This window comes from Hyperoodon ampullatus (genome assembly GCF_949752795.1).
Source record: "Hyperoodon ampullatus genome assembly, chromosome: 15".
NCBI classification, from domain to species: domain Eukaryota; kingdom Metazoa; phylum Chordata; class Mammalia; order Artiodactyla; family Ziphiidae; genus Hyperoodon; species Hyperoodon ampullatus.
This window is the reverse complement of record NC_136928.1, coordinates 12,897,055-12,920,859: the sequence shown is the minus strand read 5'-3', so window position 1 is coordinate 12,920,859 and position 23,805 is coordinate 12,897,055. Positions and strand designations below refer to the sequence as shown.

The 23,805-nt window shown below is 41.0% G+C and overlaps 1 protein-coding gene and 1 pseudogene across 2 annotated transcripts in view; both read right to left on the bottom strand.

The window, feature by feature from the left end:
- ANAPC1 (anaphase promoting complex subunit 1) overlaps nt 1-23,805 on the bottom strand; it is a gene marked incomplete at its 5' end in the record, with an annotated part of 93,404 nt that overhangs the window by 479 nt on the left and 69,120 nt on the right. Inside the window, 9 exons of the mRNA XM_079720898.1 lie at nt 5,414-5,548; nt 11,007-11,205; nt 12,825-12,920; nt 14,160-14,246; nt 16,236-16,374; nt 17,384-17,451; nt 17,815-17,892; nt 18,853-18,970; nt 22,448-22,534. Coding sequence (XP_079577024.1) covers nt 5,414-5,548; nt 11,007-11,205; nt 12,825-12,920; nt 14,160-14,246; nt 16,236-16,374; nt 17,384-17,451; nt 17,815-17,892; nt 18,853-18,970; nt 22,448-22,534 — 1,007 coding nt within the window. The remainder of the gene's footprint in view (nt 1-5,413; nt 5,549-11,006; nt 11,206-12,824; nt 12,921-14,159; nt 14,247-16,235; nt 16,375-17,383; nt 17,452-17,814; nt 17,893-18,852; nt 18,971-22,447; nt 22,535-23,805) is intronic.
- LOC307064749 (proline-rich protein 14-like) lies at nt 20,434-21,992 on the bottom strand (annotated as a pseudogene). The gene is made up of 2 exons: nt 21,959-21,992; nt 20,434-21,689 (listed from the first exon to the last, which is right to left on the bottom strand). The product of its transcript is annotated as a proline-rich protein 14-like (transcript).

Here is a 23,805-nt window from a genome sequence, read left to right as displayed (position 1 = left end):
TTTGAAAACAATTACTGAAAGATAATATTTAAACTATGAATTTCCCTAATGCACTATAGGGTATGATTTGGTATAAAATTTTAATTTATCCATTCTGTACTTCAGAAACTGACCTGTAACCATATGTGAAATTATTAATACTGTTTAAATACATGTATTACTTAAATATAATTAGTACATGTGCCCATCTATCCTCAATTACCATAATCCATGCACTTAATAATTTACCTAAAAAAAAAAAAAAAGACATAGGCTCAAAATGAGTAACAGAGAAGTTAATCTAACGCCTCTTCCTCTAACAAGCAATGGTTCCCAACCTTGGTCCAAGAGAGTCTGATGTAATTTATGTGGAGTACAGCCGGGGCATCTGGAGCTTTGAAAGCTGCCCAGGTGATTCTGATGTGCAGGCAAGGTCAAGAACCACTGCTCTAAGGGGATGCAGCAAGTGTATTACCTGCAAATTCTATTAAGCATCATCTTCCTCTTTGCCTCCATCCTCACCACATGCCACTGTCCACAGTTCCCTTTCCTCAGCCCCAACATATACACATACATGATCCCGATGAGTCTCTAAGCCACAACAAGCATCCTAGTAGACATGCAGACAGCAGAGTGTACAGGTGGGTCATATGATCCCATGAAGATGGACAGAGAAGAGCCTCATGATGTGAATCGAGTGGCTTTCTGATAAAAGCATAACTAACACAAGAAAGAGTTGTAATGCTGCACAAAATATGAAGAAAGCAACTATTTCTCTTTAGTATTTCCTTTTATCGACTCTGCCAGTAATCTGTGAATTAAATGTGTTTAACAAACCTCAACAGGAATTAAGAGAAATTTCCTATTTAATTGTTATCCACAGTGTTCCCAAGACCTTGCTAAAACTCAAAGACAGAGAACAAATACATATGAGCTATGGAAAACATCTCCAATGTTCTGATACACCGTGGACTCTAACAGACCATTTAGACTTTTTTTTTTTTTGGCCACAACACGCGGCATGAGGGATCTTAGTTCCCTGACCAAGGATTGAACCCTCACCCCCTGCAGTGGAAGCACAGAGTCCTAACCACTGGACCACCAGGGAAGTCCCCAGACCATTTAGACTTAATGTGACTATCGCTATGGTTAGGTTTAAATGTATCATCTTGCTATTTGTTTTCTATTTTCTCTGTCTGTTCTCTGGTTCCCCCTTTTCCTCTTTTCCTCTCTCTTGGACTGAGTACTTTTTATGATTCCACTATAGCTCCTTTATTGCTTATTGGCTCTAACTCTGTTTTCTTATCTTAGTGGTTGCTTTATGATTTATAGTATCATCTCCATCACAGATTACCTTCAAGTAAGATTATACCTCTTCACAGGTAGTATAAGAGCCTATGGCTGTAATTCCATTTCTCCCTGCCCAGCCTCTGAGCCATTATTGTCATACATTTTGCTTTTCAGATTTTACAAATCCCATAGTACATTGTTATTATTTTTATAAGTCAATTATCTTTAAAAAGTATTTTTAAAAGAAACAAACCTTATGTATATATCCATGTAGTTACCATTTCCAATGCTCTTCATTCCTTTGTGTCAATCCATCTTTAAATCTGACATTATTTTCCTTCTGCCTCAAGGACTTACTGTAACATTTCCAGTAGTGTGGGTCTGCTGTTGATGAATTGTTTCAGCTTTTGTGTGTCTGAAAAAGGCTTTATTTCATGGTCTTTTTTTTTGAAAGATATTTTTGCTGGGTAAAAAATTCTAACTAGATAGTGTTTTTCCTTTGAGTCCTTTATAGATGTTACTCCACTAATTTATCACTTGCATTGTTTCCTATGAAACATATGCTATCACTCCTATTTTTGTTTCTCTGTAACACGTGTTTTTCCTCCGGCTGCTTTTAAGACTTTTTATCTTTAGTTTTGGGCAATTTGGTTATTATGTGCCTTGGTGCAACTTTCTTCATGGTTATCAGGCTTGGGATTCATTGAACTTCTTGCATCTGTGGACCTCGGTTTTCATTAAACTTGAAAAATCTCCAGCCATTATTTCTTCAAGTATTTTTTTCTGTCCCTCTCCCACATTTTTCTCTGCTTCAGGGACTCCAATCTCATGTCAATTGGGTCCTTTAAGTCCCAGAGCTTTTGCTCCATTTTTAATACTCTGTTCCTTTTTTTTTTTAATTCTTGTTTTCTTTTTGCATTTCATTTTGGATAGTTTCTAATGCTATGTCTTCAAACTCACTATTTTTTTTTTATTCTGCAATGTCTAATCTGCTATTAATCCCATTCAGTGTGTTTTACTCAGAATTATAGTTTTCACCTCTAAAAGTTCAGTTAGATTCTCTTTGTAGTTCCATATCTCTTAATGTTCTGAAATATGGAATAAGGTTATATGGAATCGAGTTATAATAACTGTCTTAATGTCCTTGTCTGCTAACTAACATCCATGTCAATTCCAGGTCAGTTGTAATTGATTTCTCACCTCCTTCATTATAGGCTGTATTTTCCTGTTTCTTTGTATGCCAGACATCATGAATTTTACTGTGGGTGCTGCATATTTTTGTATTTCTGTATTCTTGAGCTTTCAGAATACAGTTATATTACTTGAAAAGCAGTTTGATCCTTTTGTGTCATGCTTTTAAGATTTTTAAGGTGGGCTAAAATATTTTAGTCTAGGGCTAAATATTTCTGTTTAGTCTGTTTAGTCTAGGGCTAAATATTTCCCATCATTGAGGCAAGACCACACTGAGTACAGCCCCTTAAATTGTGAAGTTGTGGGAACAGACACTGTTCCTGAACCTGTGCAAACTGGTTCTCTCTAATCCATTAGGACAGTTCTTCCCTCAGCCTTGGGAGACTTCTTCACATGCATGTGCTGATTAGTAAGGACTCTTCTGATATTTGAGGGGGACCCTCTGCAGACATCTGGCATTCTCTGTGTGCAGCTCTCTCCTCTCTGGCACTCTATCATGTAAACTCTAGCTCCTTTGGCTCCCTGTACTCTCAGCTCCATCACCTCAACTGAAGGAGTCTTTCAGGCTCTTCCTGGGTTCCCTCTCCCTCCTTCACAGTCTGGAAACTCTCAAGGCTGTTAGCTGGGCCAATCACAGGGCTTATCTCATTTGTTTCTCATGTCTCAGGGATCACTCTTCTTCATTGCCTGATATACGTCTCAAAAGCCATTGTTTCATACGCAGTGTCCAGTTTTGTTGTTTTTTCAGCTTGTTTATTTTGTGTGTTTTGTTTTCTTGTTTCAGGCAGGATAGTAAATCAGATCTCTGTTACTCCATCCTGGATGAAAAAGGAAGTCTATGCTTTAAAATTTTTTCTTCTTTTATTTTTAGTACCTTGACTTTTATGCAACTAGGTGTGGTTTTCTTTGTATTTATCTTGCTCAGGGGTCACTGTAGGTTGATGTCCATCATCCATTTTTCAAAATTCTTAGCCTCTGTCTCTTTAAATACGGCTTCTATCTCATGTTCTCTCCCCTCATATTCTGGGATCTCAACTACATGCATGTTCGACTTCTTCACCACGTTCCACATGTCTCTTTTCTGAATTTTCCATTCATTTTTCTCTCTATGCTTCAATCTATTTTCTACACACTTGTCTTCCAGTTCATTTATCTGCCATGTCTAATATGTTAATTAATCTACACACCGAATTCTTTTTTCTTTTTTTTCTCTTTTTTTTTTTTTTTTTGCTGCACCCACACAGCTTACAGGATCTTAGTTTCCCAACCAGGGATCAAACCTGGGCCCTGGGCAGTGAAAGCATGGAATCCTAAGAACAGAACTGCCAGGGAATTCCCTATATACTGAATTCTTAATTTTAGTTATATTTTTCAGTTTTAGAATTTCCATTTAACTCTCACTGATTCCAGATTTCTGGTGAAATTCTGTATCTTTTCCTCTATTTTCTTGGAAATATTAGTCAGTTATTAGTCACAGTAACTCCAGATACTGGAGTTATGGAAGTCTGATAACTCCAATATCTGGATCACATACACATCTGTTTCTTCTACCTTTTATTCTTATTATGTCTTTTAATTTTGATTCAACACTGATATTATGAATTAAAAACTGTAGAAGTTTAAGACATATTTTCTTCCTCCTATACAGGTTAATTTTTCTTCTATCAGGGAGGTAGCATGCAAGCAGATCTCCTCAATTCTGCTCTAGGCTAATTTTAGGTCTGGTGTGTTTCAGTTTTACCTTTCCTGCTAGGGCTTAGCCCTGCTACTGTTCCATGTGAATGGCTGGGATGCTTACTAGAGCCACTCCGCCTTGGCAGGCCTTGAGTACCGCCCTTTGTCTCCTTGGCACTATGCTGTTGTTGGAATCGTTGCCCACATTTTTAGCCTCCTGGTTTCTGCTAGATTTCTTGAAGTTTTATCCTGCACATATGCAGGTTAAGATTTGGCAAATGCCTCAAGGGAAGAGTGCGTCCAGGTTTTTGAGTTATTATTCCTCTTGTCCCCTCCTATCTGGGATTTTGCTCCTCAGGTTCTAGTCCTGGGCAATCATTAATCCAACCTCTGGTTCCTCTGGCTCCTCTGCCCAGTAGCACTGCTGCTTTTTGCTGGGACTCTGCTTCGTGTAATGAATTGACAAATGCCTCTGGGAGAAAGCCAGAGTAAATATGGAACTCCTCAAATGAGTCCCTTCTCTCAGGAATTCTTGTCTCTCAATCAAGTCTGGTCACTATGGTTGCCACCAATTCCTTTAAACTTTATGTAGCTTGTCCACTTTTATATTTGCTTTTGTAGGAGAGTCAGTCTAATGCGAGCAATTCCACTGTGGCCATAACTGCAACAGAAGCCTCTAAACAGTGCATTTTTATCTGAGGTTTTCAAAGCAGCTATAAATCAGTAATATCATTAAATTTTAAGTTTAAATGATCAAATGGACAAATTTTGTATCTGATTCCATATTCTGAAAAATACAGTTAGATGCTAAGATTTTAAACTCTCTATTATGAAAACATTCAAATGTCAATACATACAAAATTAGGCACCTGTTCATTTCAAAGCTTTATAATATTAGAAATTAATATTATGTGTTTTTAAAAAAATCCAAACTGGAAACCCAAAAAATACAGAAAAATAACTTTAATAAAAATCAATTAACAGAGAAAAAGAATATGAACATTTAGTTTATTAGTACATACTGGTTGGTATCTGGGGCCCTGTGAAGAATCCATCCTCTTCTGAACGTAAATAAAGGTTTATGCATGTGCAAAATTCGGATAGTTTGGGTTTTTTTTTTTTCTTCCAGAAAAAATTCTCAACAATAACACCCAAACATGAATGAAGCCAAAAACCCAACTGGAGAAAATAACTCAGTTTAGAAACACCTCCTAACAAGAAACTAAACCCATCAGCGGGTAATACAGGCACTGAAAAGAGGATGTAGATGTGCAATTACCTTCCAGTCCTATAGACGGCAGGTGCCGTGGGGCTGGCACTGAGTGGTAGACAAGGAAACAGGCCAGCATGCTCAGCTGCGACTCCTCGCAGGGCTGCCCGTTGAGGTAGGTGTGCACACACCCATCACCCCCAGCTGTGAGAGAAGCACACATGGAACAGAACCAATTGATTACAGAACTGAGAGGTACAAGGAACGCCTTCTTTTTATTATTTTCTCATCAAGAGCTCATTGAGCACTTACCATATACCACACAGGTCCTGTGCTGGGCATTAAGGCTACTGTGGTAAACCAGACAGAGTGCCCGTCACTGCAGAGTTTAGAGTGCTGCGGGGGACGGAGATACTACATACCTAACGATGCAAACAAATGCTAATCATAAATTATGATGAGTGCCATGAGGGTCAGTGGTCACCATGGTCGTCTCCCCAAACACCCATTCTACCACCCTTCCCTCCACTGTCACATCTGAGGGGACTGACTGCAGCTCCAGGACTGGATCCTGATTTGTCTTGGCCAGAGGTTTTCAAACTTTAACAGGCATCAGAATCACCTAGAGGACTGATTAAACACAGATGGGTGGGTCCCCACAATTTCTTGGATGGGGCCAGAAAAACTGCATTTATAACAGGTTTCCAAGTGATCCCACTGTTGCTGCTCCAGAGACAACACACTGTGGGAACCACTGGTCTGGGACAATCAGGGCAACCCCACTTCCCTGACACAGTGACTGGTTCAAGGACAGGTAGACCTAAGCCATTCAGACAGACAATCTGCCCTGGGGATTGATCGAGGAATGTGCATGAGTTCCAATGCAAGCCAGAGACACAAGGAGATGCTTGAGAACATGTTTGCTAGAGGCTTCTGGGAAACAAATTCCTCGTTCTTATGGCAAAGCTCCTGGAAGCAACTCTATTCTTCCTCTGAGTTGGAGGCAAGGAACTGTTACAGTCAGTTCATTGCCATCAGAAAGAAGTACTCTGAGGATAAAGCCATGGCACAGAGTGTCACTGAGGGAACTTCAGAGAAATGGAGCTGGAGCCACTGGAGCGACAGCCTGCCGTAACTGTGGACTTCCAATTATATAAGTTTATAGGTGTCCTATTGTGGGAGCCAGGCTGAGTCAGGCCTTCTGTTACTTGCAGACAAAGGCATTTTGATACAGAGAAAAAGGTTGAGAGAGAGAAAGAGAGAAATAAAGATGGCAGGAAAGCTGCCTGAGGCAGTGTGGTCTTGGAAGGCCTGTGTGGAAGGGGCATTTAAATGGAGGCTGCAAGAATGAGTATGAGTTGGGCAGGCAAAGAATGTAAGGAAAAAGGTTCTCGGGAAGGGAAGCAGCACATTTAACAGTCCCGTGGTGAGAAAGAACTCCATGCTTTTGGGGAACTGGAAGGGACCAGGGTGCCTGAGTGGAGTTTGTGAGGAGCAGGTGGTATAAAAAGAGGCTGTAGAGGGAGACAGAGGCCTTGCTGGTCATGCGGGGCCTGCTGGCCACACGGTACAGATTTTTTTCACAACTGAATCAGCAGCCTTTGCAAGGTTTTAAGCAGAAGTGTTGGATCTGTTTACTCTTTGAAAGACCATTGTCAGTTGACTAGAGACAGTGAGAGGGAGATGAGAATGAAAAGCAGGAAGACTTGCAGGAGGCTACAACAGCCGTCCAGGCAAGAAATAATCATGGTTTGTTCTAGGATAGAAGCAGCAAAATGTGGACAGAGTTAGGAGATATTTAAGAGTTAGGACTGAAAGGATGTGGTAATGGATTGGCTACCGCAGAAGAGAGGAGAGGGAGGGAGAGGAAGGGGCAAGGGTGACTCCCAGAAAGGTAACGAAGGAATGACAGTGAAATAGTGATGAAACTAAGAAAGAATGGTCGGAGGGTTTTTTTTTTTAAAAAAAGAATTGGGAAAGTGTGCCGTCACAAAGGTCAAGGGAGGTCTGTTTCCGTAAGAACAAGACGGAGCGACAGGAAGACTATCAGGGGGTCCACTGAACCTGACATGAGGATGTTAGTCTGGTGGGAGTGGGAACATCTGGGGGTGGCAGCAGGAGGGGTGATAAAGGAGGCAAGAAGAGACCCTGCTGTGGCAGCTTCTCAAGAGAGGAAGGAGAGAGCGTGGTCGCTCACAGTTCCTCGTCAATGACTTTCTCATGCCTACTGGCTTTTTTTTTTTTTGCGATACGCGGGCCTCTCACCGCTGCGGCCTCTCCCACTGCGGAGCCCAGGCTCCGGACGCGCAGCCTCAGCGGCCATGGCTCACGGGCCCAGCCGCTCTGCGGCATGTGGGATCTCCCCGGACCGGGGCACGAACCTGCGTCCCCTGCATCAGCAGGCGGACTCTCAACCACTGCGCCACCAGGGAAGCCCTTGCCTACTGGCTTTCTGTTTCACCGATTTTCTCTACACTTTTTCTGCTTCCAATTTCATTGATTTCAGCTCTTATATCCTTGCTTTGGGTTTATTTTGCTTTTCTTTTTCTAATTTCTCAAAGAACTTAGATTAGTGATTTGAGACTTTCCTACTGTAACCATTTAGCACTATAAATTTCCCACTTTAGCAGGAAGACTTACACTACAAAATTTCAAAATTTACTCTAAACCTACAGTAGTTAGGAAAGTGTAGTACTGGCATAAAGACAGACATACAGATCAATCGTACAGAATTGAGCCCAGAAACAGACTCACACTTATACAGTCCACTGATTTTCAACAAAGGCTCCAGAGCAATTCAATGAGAAGGAAAAGTCTTTTGCACAAGTGGTCCTGGAACAACTAGATATCCATATTTAAAGGTGAGAAAAAAGAAAACTCCTACCTCATACCAGGCATAAAGTAGGAGAACATATCTACAAAACATATCGGACAGAGCTTGCAGCCAGAATATGTTAAAAACTCCTACAACTCAATACTCGACAGCCAATATTAAAAATGGGTAAAGTTTGAAAAGACATTTTGCAAAGGGTATATGAATAACGAACACATGCAAAAATAATTAACATGATGAGTCATCACGGAAATGCAAATTAAAACTACAATGAGACACCACTACATATTCAGTAGACTGTCTAAAACTAGAGACTAACAATGCCAAAATCTGCACTGCATCCCACTGCTGGCAGGAATGTAAAATGGCACAATTTGGAAAATAACTGAGCATGTCAATGGGTGAATGTAGAGATGATATAAGAATGGCAGAATGTTGATACTGTTGAAGCTGGGTAATGGGATTTATTATAGTATTATGTTTACTTTGCATTATGCTTTAAATTTTCCATAATAAAATATAAAAGTAAATAAAACTTTTTAAGTTCTTCAACTTTAAACCCATTTTCTTTGCTCGATTAAAATCCATTTGAGGAGATAAATCACAAAACATGTACACGATATGATCAATCTGCTCCATTTTCAGACTTCATGGCTATAGTTTGGGTTACTAGTGAGCCACCTTAAAAGTCCATATATGCATCTGTGATTTCACTGAGACACAAATATGAATGACATTTTCCAGTGCTGCCACACGGCCTCTGCATCGTCATTTAATTTATTGTTCTCTGCCCCAAAGCTAACAGTATCTGTGAGGGGAGACCACATACTTAAAGAGTTTTTCTTGGTTTTTGTTTTTTGTTTTGCGGTGCGTGGGCCTCTCACTGTTGTGGCCTCTCCCGTCGCAGAGCACAGGCTCCAGACGCGCAGGCTCAGCGGCCATGGCTCACGGGCCCAGCCGCTCCGCAGCATGTGGGATCCTCCCGGACTGGGGCACGAACCCGTGTCCCCTGCATCGGCAGGCGGACTCTCAACCACTGAGCCACCAGGGAAGCCCAAGATTTTTTTTAAAGTGATAGTTCTTTTTAAATAAAAAAATAAATACACATTTTTGGCAATCAGAGTGGCAAGTCAAAGCTGGTGAAGGTTACTTACAATGCTGTAACCCACCAAATGCCCTAAAGAGCAGTGAGGAGAAAGCAATTCAGGGCACTGTTTTAGAGAACGCTCTAGTCACTGCCAAAGCTTCATCACATTATATGAAACATGCAAATCAGAGAATCTGCAAAGGTTTAAGGACTTATTTCTTAGCAACAGCAAGGGTCTGCTATGGGTGATCAAACACTAAATTGAAGTAAAAAAGAACATCAACACCTATAAAATAACATGTATTTTTTTCCCAAACATGAGAACAAAATGATTATCATATTTTTAGAAATTGTGAAACTGCACGAACTTTCAAATCCCAAGAAGAAATAACAGAGCACGTGCAGGTGTTAAACATAAACACTGGGAGTTTGAAATTGCTGTTTTCCATATATATCACTCACAATCTGGTTTACAGTTAAATTTTTTCAGAATTTTTTTTTAAAGAAACAAATAGCGTATCCATCTGGGGGGAGAGAAGGGTGCAGATGGGAAATAGGGAGGCAAGGGTCCCCCTCACGTTTGCCAAAAACCACTGCCCCACCCGCCTCCACCCTCACCTCCCTCCTCTGGGGAGGGGCCCTGGCAGGCTCCCCGCTTCTAGTGGGTCTCCCTCTTCCTCCTCCCCTGCACCTCCAGTGCCTGGGCAGAGCCCACCCCAGCTCTAAAGCCAGGTGAAGACAGGCTCAAACTAACATTCTTCCCCCTTCCTCCACCTCCCCCTCACTCCCATCTCTTGTCTTAACTAAAATACAGAAAAAGCAAGAGCAGCTGGGACCTGGGAGAATCAGTCACCCGGGGGCTGGGGCAGGGCAGGCAGCTGAGCCTCAGCCAGGTGTAGTGGAACAGGCAGATAGCTTTAAACATAATTATATTCGAATTCCTGGGTTCTACCGGTTACTAACAACTTTACAGAATTAGGAACTGTTCCTACTGATATCACTAGAGTTAGTATTTACTCAAAGCAAGTTGCTGTCAGATACATACTGGAAGCATTAGAACTGAAAAAAATAAAAAGATCAAGGGGTTAACTATTAAAAATCAATTTCAGGCATATATCACACATCAAACAGCTTTCCATATAACAAAAGGCCCCATCACTTGCCTCCCATGATTACTTCTACACTGTCAGGAGTAATTTCACAATCTCCCTGCAATCATAAGGCAGTGCTTCCGCTGACAGAAAGCCAGTTACATATGCCCCAGGTCCTCACTGACTGACTCACAGAACTGGTAAAAGAAGCATTCACTCTAAGTCCACATCAAGTTTTCAGTGTACACAGGGTAAAGGCAGAAAAAAAGGCCCTCAGGTAGGTGACAGGCCACACCCCTAAGAAACAGAAGAGAGAGGCACTGGAAAGAAACATGATCTGATGTTAGAAAAAATAAAACAAGTTCCTAAGTGTCAAGTGGTATTTAAAATGCTATATATATATATATATATATATATATATATATATATATATATATTCTCCCCATGGCTTATAAAGCAGAGTTAAATATATTTGTTAAAGAAGTTAAAGTAGATAATCAATGTAATTCACCTAACTGGAAACATTACATCTATAGCCATTCGGGGCTGTACTCAGACTTACCTTGCTTTCCAATGAAAAAAAAGGTCAAAACAGAAACACCTGAGTCCCAGTGTAGCTTAAAAACACAAAGGGCACAATGCTGTTATTACCTTGTAGCCACTGGTCCAGAGTATTATCAATAGTGCATTTGACAACAGGGAGGAATTCCGAGTTCATAAAGAGCCCTCGCTTAGGGTGGTTCTGCAGCCGCTCCTGATGGCTTCTGGAGCTGAAAAACTCTAACATCAACTTTATCTGCCAAAGTTCAGATGTCTCGGACATTTCTCTTCTTCCCAGTCTTCTTACAGCCTTGCAGAGAAAAGAGGAGCAGCAACCCACTTAATGAAAGAGTAAAGATGCTAACTGTCACTTCCTCAGAGTTGTATACTAGAGTATGTTTTAAATGTGCCTCATAAGATCAATAAAGGGCAGAGGGGAACCCATTCTGGGTTTTGCTGCAATCTGCCCCACAGAGGAGCCCCCTACTGGGTTTACATACATGGCCCACTCTCCTCAAAATGAACATGAACAGCTTTCAGGTGAAAAAACAGCAAAGGCAAATGAGCTCATTCTTGGCTCAATGGCTCTGAAAAATGAAGACCAATAGGTCTACAGCCAGTCACCTCTGGGAAACCCAGGCTGGGTACAATGACATGGCCAGGATCAGGCCAGGGATTCCAGGGGTCAGAAGGCAAAAAAGAAGTATTAATGATAATGCTGTTCTTGGGACCCATCTGCAAAGTCACCACGGCTGCGACCAGAAGGGATGTTCTTCTCTAGATACACACCCACAACTGCAAGGGGTGAAGGTTCAGAGCGTAAAAAGAGAACACACTCTCAGCCAGCAACTAAAACATACAACTCATTACTTGGCTGTTGTATAGAGAGACACTGTGAGAAGCAGTACCAGTGTGGACCTCATATATTCATACTTATCAACCAAAAAGGTGGATACCTGACAATAATGGCATTCTAGGCCTACTCGGTTACACTGGAACTGGCCTTTTAATTAAGATTGTTACTTAACACAGGTTTTTGGGAATTATCTCCTGTGTTTTCCCACTCAGTTTTTCAGTAGAGATTATTTTTCCATTAGAGATTACTTCCTTTGGCGTTAGATACTGAGTCCCAAATTCTCATCTGTGAACTCATTATATCACAGTCACTCAAAGGGTTGTTTAGAACTACAGATCCTGGACTTCATCTCAGAAATTCTGATTCAATAGCTATGGAATGGGACTTGAGGATCTGAACTGTTAAGATTTCCCAGATAAATTTTAGCCAAGTTAGAAAACTACTGGCTTAGTTTAACTGCAAATTTGAGTCTGAAAGATATGACACTATTAAAAAATGCCATATTTATTACTAATAACCTAAAGTGAATAAATTAGTCTGATCCTTTAGGAAAGCTGTTGAGCATTATCTTCTGCATTACCCCTTTTAGGCTCTTTTAAAACAACAACACAAAAGAAATTTAAAAATGAACTCCAGCTCCCTAAATCCCACATGCTGATGCTGTAACCTCTGCGAGCTTAATTACGCAGGTGTGATTGCACACTACTGCTATCGTCAGGGCACCGTTTGTTCACTTACTGCTCACTCGCATAATGTTTTCCACGAAGAGGCTTTATCAGGAGGAAGGCAAGAGACATGAGAATGCTAGGGGAGAAAGGAAGGGAAAGTGCTCTTCCTCTACTCGTCAGAGAAGAGGCCAGAAGAGGCGAACCCCTGGAGTAACCCCACTTGTCATCATAAACTCTAAGCTATACAGAGCTTTCAACTTTGATAGGGATTCCTTTTTTAAAATTCTAAAAGCAAATGAGAAACTAAAGAGATGGACACAGAGAGAATCTTACCTCACTGTTCATATGTTATGTGAAGTACAGGATAAATCTCATCAGAATTGGAATAGGTTTTTTGAACCATACCTGATCCATTGCTATGTATGCAGGTAACATCTCCGGGGTCTCCTGGGTCACACATTCATATAGTACTGAAGAAAAGAGATCCAGAATTTCCTGTTTCTGTGGAAAGTCAGAATCTTTTTGTAGCACATCAATGTATATTCCAAAATCAATTCAAAAAACAACTGTATAGCAATTACTATGGCCCATTCTTAAGTTCTGCAGTGAATGATATAAAAGGGCAAAACAGCTAGGTCTTTATAAAATCAAAGTGCATGCAATATTAAACATCAATAAAATATAACCAAAATTAAGTCCCATGGGACAGTTAAGGCTATAAGTGCTGTGGATGAGAGGAGTGAACCAAGCTGGGTAAAACGAGCAGACAGGACATCACAGAGCTATGTCTTGGGTTGGGTTGGGCTGGCAAGAGGATCCAGAAAGGGCACCCAGGATCCACCACACCAAGATGCAGTAGAAACATTGAGCAGAACAGGTTAGGAGAAGCCTGCACAGCAAGCCCAGCTGGGGTTAAGGGCAGGCATGGGCTTTCACCAGAGACCTGTGGTCTTGAGTGCAGGCCCCAGCCCTCACTGGCTGTGTGATCTTGGGCATGTGACATCTCTCAGTGGCAGTATCCCCATCTGTAAACCCACAACAATAAAGTACCTACCCTCTGGGTCAGAATTAAAGGAAAAAATTACAAAGAGTACTGAACAGAGTGTCCAATATACAGTGAAAATTCAGTAAGTAAGTGGCAGGAAGGTTATATCACTTAACTTTCAAAGCAACAATGTAAGGTAGGTTTTATTATAATCCCACTTTTAGAAATAAGGAAACTACATCTCAAAGAGGTTGAAACTTTTTCCCAAGGCTATATACACTTGCAGGCAATAGGCCATCAATCCTGGATCATCTAATTCCTACATCCAGTCCTTGCCATCTGAAATGATGGATTAAATCAAAGATCTACCAGCAAGTATCCTTTGAATCCTTAAGAGAATGGTTTTATGACCAACAAAAAGAAGGGTTACAAAATAGAAAACAAAATTAATAAAATTATGTAAAAACAAGAGAAGGGTAGTAAACATTGAAAACATGAATTAGTACAAGAATGGACGTAAAGTATCACCTATCAAAACTAATGTCTTAGGAATTTTAAGTTGTTTTCTTCTATCAAGGTAGGAAGTTACTGAATTTAATAGTTTTTGACTATGAAAAACCTATACTTGCCAAACAAAAATCATCCAATGTGCCTGAGGCATGTTATCAATATCAAAGCTAGATATGGATATTTTAGGTTTTTTTGGTGGTCCACAGATAGAAACAACAAAGTCTAGCAAACCACATAATATATACCTGACCCATGTTCACAGTTGGCTTGCAGAAATATTCAGCAAATGACAGAAGTGCTGGATCAGAAGTGAATGCTGAAATCGTTTCAGGCTAAAAAATAAACAAACAAACAAGCATAAGTGAGATAATAAAGATTTTTTCCATTACTACTCAAACTGTAATGCATGCACCTATAACCTACCTTATATTTTTCACACAGTGTTCCCACAAAACCCAAGGTAAAACTTGCTAGAGCTTCGTCAACCTGTTCTGCTGAGAAGTTTTAAGAAACTTTTTGCACAAGCTACCGTGAGCTACTGATTTATCAAAACAGGTGCTTCTTACACAACTCACCCATAAAAGGCTTTCCCTCTCCTTCCTTAACGAACTGAAAGGCAAACTAGAAACTAGAATTGTTACAGAAAAGGTAAGGAAAAAAGATTATCACTCTAATAAGCCACTCACAAAAAGACAAATGCTGTCATAAGGTCATTAGAGTCATCAAGGTCATAGAGAGAGAAAGCAGAATGGTGGTTGCCAGGGGCTGGGCAGAGGGGGAATGGGGAGTTAGTGTTCACGGGGACAGAGCTGCAGTTTTGCAAGATGAAAAGAGTCATGGAGATGGATGGTGGTAGTGGCAGCACAACATTATGAATGTACTTAGTACCAATGAACTATACACTTAAAAGGGTTAAGCCAGTATATTTTATGTTATGTGTACTTTACCACAATAAAAAAATTGGAAGGAAGGGTGAGGAGGACTATCACTCAAGTTTCAAGGCTGAAAATAGAATATGAAGGTATTACCACTTTCCACCAAGAGTTACAGCTTACTTCCGAACTCCCAGTAGGCAGGAGATGGAGATGTCTTTTAATTTTTATAAATTTGCCCCATTCAAACTCAAGTCTAAACTTATCTATTTTCTTTATAAATTGGATTACGATCTTTGAGATGGGCCCCAGTTTATAAATCAAAGCAACAGTGCTAATTCAAGTTAAACTTTGCCCCAAAATCCTTCAAAAGTATTTCATAGGGACTTCTCTGGCAGTCCAGTGGCTAAGACTTCGCCTTCCAATGCAGGGGGTGTGGGTTCAACCCCTGGTCAGGGAGCTAAGATCCCACTCGCCTCCTGGCCAAGAAACCAAAACATAAAACAGAAACAATATTGTAACAAATTCAATAAAGACTTAAAAAAAAAAAAAAATGGTCCACACCAAAATAATCTTAAAAAAAAAAAAGTATTTCAGGGCTTCCCTGGTGGCACAGTGGTTGAGAGTCCGCCTGCCAATGCAGGGGACACGGGTTCGTGCCCCAGTCCGGGAGGATCCCACATGCCGCGGAGCGGCTGGGCCCGTGAGCCATGGCCGCTGAGCCTGCGCGTCCGGAGCCTGTGCTCCGCAATGGGAGAGGCCACAGCAGTGAGAGGCCCGCGTACCGCAAAAAAAAAAAAAAAAAAAAGTATTTCATAGAGAACCTATTGAATACTGACAAACAAAATTCACTCATGTCAACTATATCTATTTATTCCCTGGAAACTATTATAAAGGCTCAGTCATAAGAACTAATAAGTGCTACCTTGCAAAAATCTTTTATTTGGGCCATGTCTTAAGTAAATCTTAATGGATTTGAGGATTAATTATTAAGCTAAATTTTTTTTAGTGTGAAGACATATTCTGACTGTCCCTGCCACTAAATGTAAATCATCCTTAGAGTCCTGGCAGATGGCCCATATTTTATAATGGTTGTCACAGAAAACAGCCAAGAGGCCCAAGGTCATTCATCCTTTATAATATGCAATGATGAGAGAGAGCAGATCTACCAAAACGGTACCATAAATGTTATCATAGAAGTACTTTGGGTGGACTAGTGGGATTTGAACCTATTCCCTTTCATCATTCAATTTTGGGGTTTTTTTTTAATTGAGATATAATTGACATATAACAGTTTATTAGTTTCAGGTGTACAACATAATGATTCAATATATGTATATATTGAGAAATGATCACCACAATAAATCTAGGTAACATCCATCATCACACAAAGTTATAAATATTTTTTTCTTGAGATGAGAATGTCCTTCAGTTTTTACCAATTACTACCTTGAAAGCCCGAGCTTCAGAGTTCCTGTTAGCAACAGTCTGGGCCAACAGACTTTGCCACCCCATTGGATCTTCCTTGTACGAGAGCTGACCCGCTCTGAGCTTAACATATAAAACCCCGTCCTTGGAAAGAATTGACCTGAAAGAAAACAAGAATGAATTTAATATGAGGTATTACTGGCAGTTTTTGGCTGGGAATGTAGTGTTTCCCAATAATAGTACTGGGAAATAAGTGAAGTCTTAAACAAGACTTCACATGAGGTGAAGTCTTCACCACTTTCCACTAAGATATATGATGATTTACTGTGTCTAAACTCAATCAGTCCCTACAAGAAAGTCATAATCAGGTTCTGCTTTTCTCTGCCACCTAGATTCACGGGACCTGGTAAATAAGAAGTCATTCTGACTATCGGCTCAAGTGTGGACTTCAAAGGAGGTATTTTATCTAACACATCTTCATATTCCCTTAAATATCTATTGATTGGTTTATAGCAAAAAGAAAAGGATGCTGCAAATCTAAGACAGAACAATACAGAAAACAGCTACTATATAGTGTGGGAGAAACAGAAATGAAGACTGTACTTTAAAAGTTGTTACAAGCTTGTTAAACTTTCTGGGAATTTAAAGACTTAATTTACACACTAACTGAAGTGTAAAATTATTAACACTCTCTGTTCTTCAAAGTAATTACTTGCATATGACTATTTCTACCCAAAAGCAATCTACCATAACCTCAATTTTATGAGAGCAATATAACAAGAGAATGGTAAAGAGATACAACAGAAGATGTGGTCTGACAAACACCAACTGTTACAAAGTTCCCTTTGAGACATATATAAATCAGCCTCATTTTCTTAAACTAAATCTTTCATTATTGCTCCAAAAGACAATTCCATTACTGTCCCAATTTAAGTCACTTCAAGTTTCTCAATGAATTAATATAAATAGGATTTGACTTCTAAATTTAAAATTTTACTTTCTAATACAAACTGTTTCAAAGATACAGACCACTTTATTCAACACTACATACTGACCTGGATGACATTAAAGGGTGACAAGGAGCATTCTACATAATAATCTATAATTTATACCTTCCCATATATTTCTATTCCCTTCACAGACACATCTGAGAAATTCTATATACTTACTTCAAGTGTTGGGTTCCCTTGCTTAAATCTATGAGCAGTTCCCAGTATCGTGGGCCTTTAACTTTAATCTGCCAAGATAAATGTAAACAGTCAATCCAATGCTGGGAAAGTGCTAGTTTGATAAAATGAAACCCATGCTTCTCAGAGGAAATAAAAATAAAATGGGCTAGAAAGAGATACTGAGAGGTTAACAAGCCCCATTTCCAGATGAATGTGTAAGTGAACCATGTTCTCAGGCCATCTCGGCCATCAGTAAAGAGCCCCCCAGTAAAGACCTTCTCTATTCCTCAGGACTATTCCTCCTGCGCTGCTTTCCTATTTCTTATAAAACACTGAGAAAGCATAGGCTTTTATTTAGCTATCTTTAAATGCTATGATTTTCTGGTTGAATTTACCCCTTGGATAAATCTCCCTATTCACATCCTACTTACCTGCTTTAAAAGGTGGAGTTCTGGAAGAAGTGTAGGAGCCATCAATTCTTCTTTGGTTTGTTCATACCACTGAGTACCCTTTACAAATGTAAAAGAAGAGTCACAGCTCACTATATAGTCAGGGAAAAGTACAAAAAGAACATCACTCTACACTTCCCCTTCCCTGCAGTTTGTAGACAGATTGTCAAAGGGCACAAAATCCTCTCTGATACTCAAGTCTGGAAGGGCTACTGTCTACAATCCTCTGCAGAGCTAGCGCCACCTTCCAGCCCTCCGAGCCCTGCACTTCACCTGCCAGCAGCACTGAAGCTCTGCACTTGCGAGGCCTCTGGGTTTCTGCATGTCGTCTCCTCTGCTGGGAACGTGCCCGGCTTAGCTGGCAAATCTCAGCCCAGACACTGTGTCTACTGTGACGGCCTTCCAACCCCCAGAGATGCTGAATGGGAGGACGTCTCCGCTCCCCCTGCATCCCACACAAACCTCCAATTATCACAGGCTATTCTTAGTGCATCTGTGCCTGACTCCCCAGTGACAGAAGTTCCTTAAGGAAAATGACTATGTCATCTCAACTTTGTACCCCAGAGCCTAGCACAGTTTTGATATATGGAAGGTACCTAACAATTTTCTGAAGGAAGGATACATGACTTGTAATCTATCTGTACATCTAAATCAAAGATTCCTCATCACATACAAAACCTTGGGCTTTAAAGCACTCTGCTAACAAATCTAAGAATCATTCTAATAGAATTCGTTTTTTAGAACACCGCTATCAGCTGCGTAAAGTTAACACGGACATTTTCAAACTACAAGCTCTAAAGATAAAAGAGCAGCTGATGGTCTCTAAAATATTACACCCATAGACTACAAATGAGCCTGAACAGACTGGCAGAACGTACAAGAACTTTGGAAGCTTCAATTTTTACGAGAGTTCAACTCACTATTGTCATCTTTTAAAGGACAACGCTTTCAAAATATTTTGATTTGCAAAGATGGATGAGTGGCAATAAAATTACAAATCAACAACGGGGAGAGAGTTACCTTATAGGTCACTTCTAAGAGGGCATAGCAGGGCGTGTTTGTGTCCACATCCACGGGCACGAGAAGTCTTGGTTCTGCAGCCAGCACATACAGGTGCCGGAGAGCCTGGAGGTGATACCTGCTCAGAGAAAACACAGAAAGGTGGTAAAAAAAAAAACAGGTGACGGCACATGAGCTGTACAATCTGCTGTGGTCTACGAGTTAAACCAAGTCAGAGCCAAGTGATACCTTCTCAGGACAGCAATCCTAAAGGAAGATGATGAGGTTCAATTAAAAAGTAATGGAGGGGCTTCCCTGGTGGCACAGTGGTTGAGAGTCTGCCTGCCGATGCAGGGGACACAGGTTCGTGCCCCGGTCCAGGAGGATCCCACATGCCGCGGAGCGGCTGGGCCCGTGAGCCATGGCCGCTGAGCCTGCGTGTTCGGAGCCTGTGCTCCGCAACAGGAGAGGCCACAACAGTGAGAGGCCCGCATACAGAAAAAAAAAAAAAAAAAAAAAAAAAAAAGTAATGGAGAAAAGATGTTAAAAAAAAAAGTAATGCAAAAATTCTCTTTAAAAAATTAGACACGTGACCCTTGACCCAAGAATCCTTTGAGTCTTCACAGTTAAGAGGTTTTATAGGGAAGTAAAAATTATCTAAACATGAAAATATTTAGTAATAAATTGATCACTTATAATGCTAGTTTTCAAATCCTTTTCTGCTCAACACAGGCATCTCCTTTTACCTTCTATGGGATCTACTTCTTTCTTTCTTTTTTTTTCTTAAGGTTTGGTAGGGAAAAGGGGGAAAGAAAGGATGACAGTTTTCCTCAGACAGCAAAGCTCTTCTACATATACATCCCTATACACAAATACATACACACACACCCAGAACACAGTACACCAAAAATTAATGGGTGACATTAATGGGTAACATTTTTCTTGCTGTGTGTGTGCTTTTCTGAGTTTTCAAAAGAAGTTCTTTTTAACTTTAAAATTTATATTTTAGAATTTAAACACATATAAAGCTATTACATTTTAAGATCCCATAAAAGGATAAAACAAGACTTCAAATTTACTTTTCTTTTAGTTATATCAATACCCTCCCTCTTCCCACCCAAAGCTACCCACTCCTATAAATCTACTAGAAACAAAATCAATCAAGGCCAAAAAAACCTGATACATATCAGTTACATAAAGGTTCTTGTGCTTATCACCAAATTGCTTTGTTTAAAATAGCTGATACTCTGCCAACAACATGTGAGGGCAGCTCTCCCTTGTACCCTAACCAATAGCTGACTTCAACAACTCAAAAAACCCTTCCCTAAAGTGACAAATGATAGACCACCTGTCCGAGTTTTATTAATTTAACAACAATATTCTCATGCACCACCTACCACTAAATTATGGACTTCAGATCAGGCTACTTTTATAGAACAGTCACCTTTCTGTCATTATTGTCTCTACATTACGCTGTAGTTTTAAATGACGGCTTATTGCTGCAATGAGCGCTCCCTCTCTTGATCCATCTCTGGGCAGATCACTGGGGGTGCCTTCAGTTGAGCTCATGGAGCACCCTGGATGTCACTGGGATATAAGGAGCTATTGTCTTCCCTTCCTCCACAGAGATTGGCTAGGCTTGAAACTCATAGGGAAACGGAAGTGTTGGTGGTTCTTTCTACAAGCCTTTCCCATGGTCTTGGTCTTGGGGTCTGAAAGCACCTGGTCTTCTGAGGCCCTTGGCTCCTTCCTCTTGAGCTCAACTTGGGTTCTGCAGGTTCAAAGAAGGAAAAACTGGATGCAGTAGATGAGCAAGATGTGATGAGGGGAGGAGACCTCCACCCCCTCCAAGAGGGAAGACCACTTTCCAGAGTCAGGGCCAAGGGGGTGGTGGGGCTCAGGCCATCTTTCCGCCACCCACAGTGCGCCGCCGAGGCCGTGGCCGGCTTAGGTGGGGTGGGCCAGGGGGTCCCGACCAGGGCAGGAGTGGCATCGGCCCAGAGAGGGCTTAGGGAGAGGTGCTGGGGGATTCTGGTCTTGAGCCTGCCACTGGCAGACAGGGGGCCGGGGACCGATAGATGCAGTGCCCTCAGTGGCCCCAGACTGCTCGGCCTCTGACATGACAATCTTCGACTCCAACTTCATGGGGGGTGATGAGGGCGAGGGGCTTTGCTGGGCATGAGGAAGATGTCAGCAAAGCCCTCCTGCTTGGAGCGAACGGAATGGAAGGCCAAGCCCCAGGGGCTGGTGGTGGGCTCTCCAGAGGGTTTGCAGACAGGGCAGATGGCTGGAATGGGGGTTACAGGTCCCTGGGCAGAGGCTTTGGCTGGTGAACCCAGCTCTTCTTGCTCGGATGATGAAGCTGGGAGTCTCACTGGCAGAGCCCTCCACTGGGGGTCTGGAGCTGGCAATGTCCTCTAGCATCACCACCTGCGTGGGCTGGGGGGCCTGGTCCACGTTTTGTGAAGGGCCCTCCTCTGGGCCAGGTGTTGCCCTTGATCACCGCCGCAGGGTGGAAAAGGGCCAACGGACACGGCTCAAGGGCTCTCGGCATAAGTGCAGTGGGTCGGAAGGCCCGGCCTGTGGGGACCACGTGGCCTGCCTGCGTGGCGAGGCAGGTGGTTGGCTGCGGACAGAATCCTGACGTTTGCTGTGGTGCCGTGGGCTGGAGATCTCCTCTTGGGGCACCAGGGGGACCCTGTGGGCAGCCACGACATCTTCCAGGACCATGGCCAGGACGTGCCGAGAGGCTTTTTCCAAGGGCAAAGAGGCCCCGAGGGGCTGCACATTCGGCTGTTTGGGGCTCCTGGCTCCCCATAATGCTCGAGCCAGGGGCTGGCGGATAAACAAAATGGGGTCTATCCATATAATGGGATGTTATTCGGCCATAATGGAAAGAATTTTTTTTTTCTTTTCTTTTTTTTTTCTTTGCCCTGCTGCGCAACTTGCAGGATCTTAGTTCCCCAACCAGGGATTGAACCCAAGCCCCAGCAGTGAAAGCGCTAAGTCCTAACCACTAGACTGCCAAGGAATTCCCCCCTTTTTTTAAACATATCGAAAACTTTAACATATGCAGAGCTTTTGTATTATCAGACTGCTTGTACATGTTTGAGGTTCTACTGCTCACTTCCACTTCTAAATTGTCTAATTCTTTGCTGCATTTTGCTTTTCTGTCCCTTCTTTGTCAATTATACAAAACTTCTCAGCATTCATGTAAAGGAGAGAAAAAACAGAATTCACATTGACATTGCCGCTAAATCGACAAATTCCTCTCTTGGAACTAAACAATTTTGCCAAAACATATTCATCTTCTCTTAGCTGCTCTCTTTTGCATGATGAGTTTTTCCCTAAAGGTAACCCTGTCTGGCCTACTTCTGGGTTTAGAGCAGTTCTATTGCCTGGAGAATGGGAGAAGACTGATCAGTCATCAGGTGCCCAAAGTTCTCTTCTGGCTTAATATTTTGTGAGAAAAACTTTTTAAAAGGTTTACCCAGGGAGATAACGAAGTTGAAGAACAGAATAAAGCTAATTTGGAAACAAATCCATGGAGCCAAAACACAATCAACTTAGCCCCTTAGAGAACTTAAGATCACGTGAGGAAAATCACTAGACTCACCGGTTGTCAGTGCTGTGAGCTGGGAAGTGCGGGTAAAGGGCACAGAGGAGAGCGGCAATGGAAGAGTTGGATGTGCTCAAAGAGTACCTGCAAAACAGATTCCGGAGGGACAGACGCTGTTAATCATACTGTGCAAACTCTCACGGCATTCTCGAGAATCAGGAAATTCGGGTAGTATGGCAAGGCACACTGATAAAGCTAACCCTTGATCAATACAAATGCATCAACGCTGTGAACACTTGACTTTACAGTCAGTCCTTAAGCCACTTCAACATCATCTACTATTTAAAGCAGGAGTGACTTTTCACAAATATTAAATTTTAAAACTTGAATTAGTAAGCAAAGTTTTAACCTAAAAGAGAACAGTAGTGAGGACCATGAGTGCAATTCTAGAGATTATAGATATTGAAAAAGTCAAGTGTAAAGTATGCTACCTTCTCCAGTTTTATATATGCCTACTTATAGAAATATGAACCTTCTAAACATACAAAGTTTCTTTACTGGGTATCTCAAACATTTTTTTCCTTTCTGTAAAGCGTAAGCATTTCCTTAGAACGCTAGACTAAATAAAACAGGCAAAAGCTACCATTAAAAATTTACAGTGAATGGATAAACAACTATTCCTTGAAAAACAAATATTTTTTTTTCTTATCGATATGATAAACTTATTTTACAAAGGCCACATACTCTTAGTAAAATAAAATCTTTTGAAATTTTCGTCCAATTATTTTACTGTTGCTCGAATTCAGCATGGCAAACAGGCAGATTTGTCTAAAGTTTTAGCTTTTCTTACAAATATTTTGAAATAAATATGGTTCAGAACATCACATAAAACCACTGCTGTCCCTATTCTATATACATATATCTTTTATTATACATATACACATACACACATCTCCAAATCTCTTTCCTTATCTTTTTTAATAATTAGGGTATCAAGTAAGAATTTAGCATTTATCATACACACATATATTTAATGAAGAAGAGATTTCAAAATTTAAATATGGAAATATATCTATGTTGACATGTACATAGACTAGGCCATTTCTGCTTTACCATAAGGTAAAGCATAAGGGTGTAACTATGCTATGAGAAATGTAAATGTTGCTACAGAGTACACATAAGCATTCAAAGATTTAAAAAGTCACTAGAAAAGCAGCAGCAGAATGGGAGAAAATCTACTCCGTATGAAAGAAGAACACGTAGGCTCATGCAATGTGTGATGACAAAAGGTGAGATCGAATAAAGATAAAATAAATGGAGGGGCTTACTTTGAAAGGAGAGAAATTTTCAAAAATCATAAAATAAGAATTTTTGTAATATTTCCTTAACCACTCTTAATTTTAAACAATTAAAAG